The 5,960-nt window shown below is 42.4% G+C and overlaps 1 protein-coding gene across 1 annotated transcript; it reads left to right on the top strand.

Annotated features, from left to right (window-relative positions):
- Positions 1 to 507: 507 nt before the first annotated feature.
- RPL34 (ribosomal protein L34) lies at positions 508 to 3,572 on the top strand. Its single transcript, XM_009586852.1, has 4 exons — positions 508 to 672; positions 771 to 870; positions 1,623 to 1,726; positions 3,446 to 3,572. Exons 1-4 carry the CDS (start codon positions 608 to 610, stop codon positions 3,528 to 3,530), a joined length of 354 nt encoding a protein of 117 aa, XP_009585147.1. The 5' UTR covers positions 508 to 607; the 3' UTR covers positions 3,531 to 3,572.
- Positions 3,573 to 5,960: the final 2,388 nt, after the last annotated feature.

Raw genomic sequence — 5,960 nt, forward strand, 5'->3', positions numbered from 1 at the left:
CGGCCCAGCGCCCGAGGAGTGCTAGCCCCGGCGGCGGGGGGCGCCTCCTTGGGGCGTTACTGCTTTGCGCCGGTGCGGAAGCGGGGTACTGCAGGTTTCGCTGCCCTCGTCGCGCTGTGCTGGGCCCGGGGCAGGCTCCGGCCTGGGCCTAGAGCGTGACTAATAACAGTTTGTTGTCAGGTGAGATAGGAAGGGCCAGTGCTGTGTTTGCGTCAGCTCATTTTTCAGCCTTGCCAACGAAGCTTACGTTGACTAGAAAACAGGCAGCTGGTAACGGTTTAAACAGCTTTCTAGAGGAGCGTGGCATCACACTGGCAAGACTGGGATGTTGAACTGCGTTCAAGTTAGTTCGGATGAATCTTTGTTGCAAGTCACATTCAGTCCACTATCACGTGTTTTGGGTTTTTTTTTTTTAATGTAGTTGTGTTGTCTGTTACAAATAAGGAAATGCTCTAATTTTGTTAATACTAATACAGACTCGGCAGCTGCTGATTCAGATCTAACTTGGTGCTTCAGTGCAGGTGATGCTGTGATATGTGAACTTCCATGTCGACGCTGAGCCCTTAAACTAGTGCTGCTTTGTTTTTGACTAATTTAGGTATAAAAAATGGTTCAGCGCCTGACCTACCGCCGTAGGTTGTCCTACAACACAGCTTCCAACAAGACCAGACTGTAAGTAAGACGTAGTTTCTAAGAAAACTTAATTTTTAAGAAACCTAAGTTTAAGTTTTGATTGTTAAATTAACAGAGTATTTTTCTGCCGTATTTAGGTCCCGAACACCCGGGAACAGGATTGTTTACCTTTACACCAAGAAAGTAGGGAAGGCACCAAAGTCGGCATGTGGTATATGCCCAGGAAGACTTCGTGGTGTAAGTATTAGCCTTACTGGCATTGCATTTTTTTTACAGCCATCTTTTCCGTACAAAGAGCCTTTTCAATCAATATGCCTGTTTCTTGATGAATTCTTGTTGGAACAACTTTCTTCTTTAAAATATTCTTATCTGAATGTTGTGAAGTTTGACTGGTAAAACAAGCTTTGAAAGCTTGAAAGAGTAAGTGCTTTTTTAATGCTTGTGATTCTCATCGCTGTTATATCTGAACCTTCTTGTTCTATAAGTTATAACTGGCTGAAATGTTTAGAGTTAGACCGAGGTGATTCTGTAGCAGGTTTAAAAGTCTAAATTGGTAGGCTTTAAAAAAAACACGTAAGCCAAGTTTGACTTTCAGTTCTAGCAAAAAGGAATGAATGTTTTTAACATATTTTTCTCCAAAATGTATTCTTGGTGTAATGCCATTGCTCTTAACAGCGATGGGAATGTTTGAGTAATGTCCGTCTTTGAGCAGTTCCTACACTTGGGAAAACAATCTGTTTTATAAACAATTTTTTAATGAATGAATCTATTAAATTGATGAATCTATTGGTGAACCCCTGTGGCAGAATGAAAAGATCAGCTTAGGAATGCTGAAGGTGGCATGTACAACAAGCTGTCACTTTTTTGCATCTTGAATAGTCAACTTCAGGTGGTGCTGCTTTTTTAAACTATCAAAGTGAATTTTCTTAATATGGCTGTCATCCAAAATTACTATCTTATGATACGGTTCTCATGTTTGTATTCTGTAGGTTCGTGCTGTGCGTCCTAAAGTTCTTATGAGGCTGTCAAAAACAAAGAAGCATGTTAGCAGAGCCTATGGTGGTTCCATGTGTGCTAAGTGTGTCCGCGACAGGTAAGCTTACAGAAGGCTAACTTTGTTCTTGAGGATACTTCGTATTGAGATTGCATCTCACTGTTTTCATAATGTGGGACAAAATTTTGAAGACTCTTGTCTGACATTGGTGTAGTAAAATGGAGCGGGTAAGCATGGGGCACATCAGCAGTGATAGCAGTGATTTTTGCCCCTTGGATTTGAGCTAGTTAGTGCATGTGGAGCTCCTTTGAGAGTTTATGTTCTTCATGATTTCTTACTGCACTGTTGCTTTGGTGCTAAACAGCCCGCTCGTTGTGGATTTTGATTCTATATTCAGCCCCCATAATAAAGATTTTTCTCTTCTGTTGTCCTATTCTTTTGTCTTATGCAAAGATAGGAGTGTAAGATCAGTTGAGCTTTTGGCTTCTTTGTGGTGTTTTGGGATTCAAAGATACTAATTGATTGCATATTAAGCATCTTTATGTGGTTAAGCCTTAAGATGGCCTTTGCTGGGCCTTGCTGAATTCAATTTTATTGGGTAACAATTGTACATCCTACACTTCCTTGGCGAGTTGGAGGAAAAAATGTGTATTACAAAGAATATGTCATCTCTATGAATGGTAGTCAAAGCAGTACTTCCTTGGTGAGTTGGAGGAAAAAACATGTATTACAAAGAATGTGTCATCTCTATGAATGGTAGTCAAAGCAGATCTCCAGAGTCAGCAGTCTAATGCCAGTTTTTTCATCTGTAGTGCAAATCTTGCCAGCATTTTTTTTTTTGGTTGTGTGAGTTCTAAGCTAAATCGCATTAGGTGCCACTGAAGGCGGGTTGTTACAGCTGCAAATCCGTCGCATGACTTTTATGTGTTAAAAGCCAATTTTTTTCTGAGTGTTTTCCCAAACACTTCATGAGCTTGGTAGGTCATTTTTAATACATAAGTATGCCTTATTCTTATTCTGCCTAAACCAAAAAACACAATCACCTCCTTCCCTATAATTGGCAGGTTTTCTCCTGCGTCTGTTTAGGCAGCTTTGGTAGGTTTTCTGTAGTGCGACAGTAGCAATATATACCAAATGCATATGGAATGGCAATTTTAATGTTTCAAGATAGAAGAGCGTGTGGTATATCTGTGCTTTTAATTCGAAATAATCAAATAGGCTGTTGATGCAAGTACTGTCACTTAGGTCCATCTGCACGGTGGCTCTACGTGTCTTCCAGAAATAATCATATTTAGGCATGACTTGACCTGCCAGGGTTTTCTCTGTTTCTGTGCAAAGAAGCTTTAATCCTGAGAGGGGAACTGTTCTTGTTTTGATAACTGGACTCACAGAAGGTTTTCTGTAGTTCTAACAAAGAATGCTGACCACGACTGGTCACACGAATTCTGACTTTAAGAACAGCTAAATTGAGTTGCCAGTGAGGAGTTTTGCTTTTTGACTTTGAAGTTAGTGAAGGTGGTAATTTTTCCAGTGTTCAGCCATCAGGTACTACCTTGCTTGCCTACAAGCCACTCACCCTAAATTTGCAGGCACCCTAGGCCTTCTTCCCCAAACTTCCACATTCAGCATACAGCACCGCTGTCCTTGTGTTTTGACACTGGCAAGAACATCGATGGTTTCTCTTTTTATGTAATTGTGGAACTAACACCACATGTGCAATGGATGTTGGAGACAGCAAAACTAATTGTAACTTTGTCTTATTTTTGTTTTTTCACTTAAGTGGGTACGTGTCCTAAAGTTGTTGGTTTTCCTTTCCAGAATCAAACGAGCTTTTCTTATTGAGGAGCAGAAGATCGTTGTGAAAGTGCTGAAGGCACAAGCACAGAGCCAGAAGTCAAAGTGAATCTATGTGTAGTTTTAGCCCAATAAATGAAAGTTCCACTTTTCTTGTGTCCTGTCATTCCACATGCTAGTCAAAGCTGGTAGGAGCTGCTTCTCACAGCTTGTTAAATGCAGAATTGGGTTTTGGTGCAACAGAACCCGAAAGTGAGGACGCTTACTGTGCTTCCTGCAGACAGCAGGCTGTGTTCTGTGCTGCCTGCAGAGAGGGAAATCAAGCAGGTGGAAGGAGGTCCGGTTAATTGGGACTGTCTCACAGTTCTGTAGAGGGGTTGGAGTAACTTTGGGCAGTGCAGTTTTTTTTCATGGCAACAGCTGTGTATGATGTCATTGGAGGACTTGGCTCAGAAGAAAGATAGGAATAGGAAAAAGAAAAGCAAGCAAAGGGAGACTGTGACTAAAGACTGCAAGAGAGATTGTCAGATGAAGAGAGGGGGGCTAGTATGGGCCTAAGGTAGACCTTTTTTTTAATAGCATGTGCTGTAGTTATTGTTACTCAAATCTGAGGGTGGGGGGGAATTGTCTGACTTCTCGAAGCCGGTGCTGTGTCCACCAGACGGTTACATACTGCTACATCTGATCTCCTGGAAGAAAGCTGTTGTATTCTGTTCGTTGTTAGGTGCTTCCTGGATCAGCAGTTACAGGTATGATACACTTTGAGCTCTGGGGCACAGGCCGGACAGACCTTTAATGGCTTCCAGAATTAGGTTTTAGAATAGCAATTTAGGCCTCTGGTGTTGAAACTTAAAGCAAAGTTCTGTTGGATCTTTATCACTGAGGATGTAACGATAATGTGAAAAGTAATTGTAAAAGGTGGAAATGGGCTTGTTTTGCTGCTTTGCTTCATTCTGTTGGGTAGAGAGAACTGTAAATGTGCCTCTAACACTACCCAGGGGTGCTTTAACACACTCGGGATAATTCTTGCATTACCTGTGGGTGCAGTGGTATTCCTCACCACCAGTTTTGAATTTTGGAACTTAGTATGACAAGAACTGGGTATCTATTTTTACCAAAAACAAATCTTTGGGATTTTTAGGTATTTTTTCAAAAAGTAGTGAGCTCAACCACTGGAATAAGGAAGGAGGAGAAATAATTAATTACTGAGGGCGCAGACTTACCGGGAGCATTGAGGATGCTATTTGAAGAGGTTTCTAAGATCACTTGTGGAGTCTGCTCAGGCTGTGGCTCTCAGATGTGTGCAGATTTCTCCTCCTGACTGTATGCCGTCTGTTCACACCGTGCCTAGCTCCGAAGGTTGTCAGGCTGTGCAATCAGCCAAGAAAAGTATCACAGCAAACTGAGTTGATGAAAAGACCTGCCCTTTCGGCAGCAGCTAGCTGGTGCCTTGGGTCAACTGCCTGCAAACTCACAGCGGTGGTGTTGGTGCCTCCCGGGCTTGATGACAGGAGATGGCTGTGGTCCAGGATAACTGACTTAACACCATGCATGGTGAAAAGAGTTGTACATCTCCAAGAATTTCTTCACAGTGTCCCAAGTCATTGAAATGATTCTGTCAATATTCTCAAAATGGATAAACGTTGCAGCTAACTCATGTAGCTTTTAAGCATGAAGCGTTTTTCTCCTCAGCTCGGGTTATGCTAAAACTTGTTCCAAAGGCTGTAGCTAATTAAAGGAGGTTTTAAGACTAAGATTAGTACCCTGACGTTTTTAGGTGCTGTTGCTATAGTTAGTTTACGGGTTAAAATTTTATTAGTTGTTGCCTTACTGTGCTAGTACAAACTTCAGTACTTTGGCATGCTGGAAAAACGGTTTTAAAGCAGAAGTGGCAAGTAGGGCAAGCATGTCTAACCTGCCCCAAAAGTGCTCTTCACATTGAAAGCTGTGAGATTAGACTTTTCCTCGGGGCTTTTGGAAAGGAGGCAAGATGGAGGAAGAACACTTAGAGTACTTTCGGAATAATTAAGAGAAATGTCACAAACATTGACAGGCAAATTGCACTGAGAGGGAGATTTTTCCAAACAGGAGGGCTAAGAGTGAAAATGGCTAATTACAATGATGTGATTGCACTGAAAGGCAACTGAGGTATGGGTTAGGAGAAGTGGTATCACCACTGCAGGCGGAAATAAAAGCAGTTAATAGGCAAGCGTCAGTGAAATGGTAATAAGGCCCTTAATTTTTAACAGTTTTGAAAAGCAATTCTCCGAGCAGACAGCTGCAGCGTAGGTATGGGGGCAGTCGTTCGGGGCACGATACCCCTCAGGGCTGCGGGTGCCCTCTGTGCCCAGTGGGTAGTAGGCTGGACGGCTCGGCGAGGCCAGCCGCGTTCACCTGGAGCATGCGCTTTTAAACACGCTCATGTAACCTGGAGCGAGGGGTTGGTGTTGAGATGGTTTTTACTGCCTGCCTCCGATGTGAAATTATGTCTGCTGAAAGGCATCAGTCTTCCTATGTACGGGTGTTTGGTGTTTTTTTT

This window comes from Fulmarus glacialis, unplaced genomic scaffold (assembly GCF_000690835.1).
Source record: "Fulmarus glacialis isolate BGI_N327 unplaced genomic scaffold, ASM69083v1 scaffold821, whole genome shotgun sequence".
NCBI classification, from domain to species: domain Eukaryota; kingdom Metazoa; phylum Chordata; class Aves; order Procellariiformes; family Procellariidae; genus Fulmarus; species Fulmarus glacialis.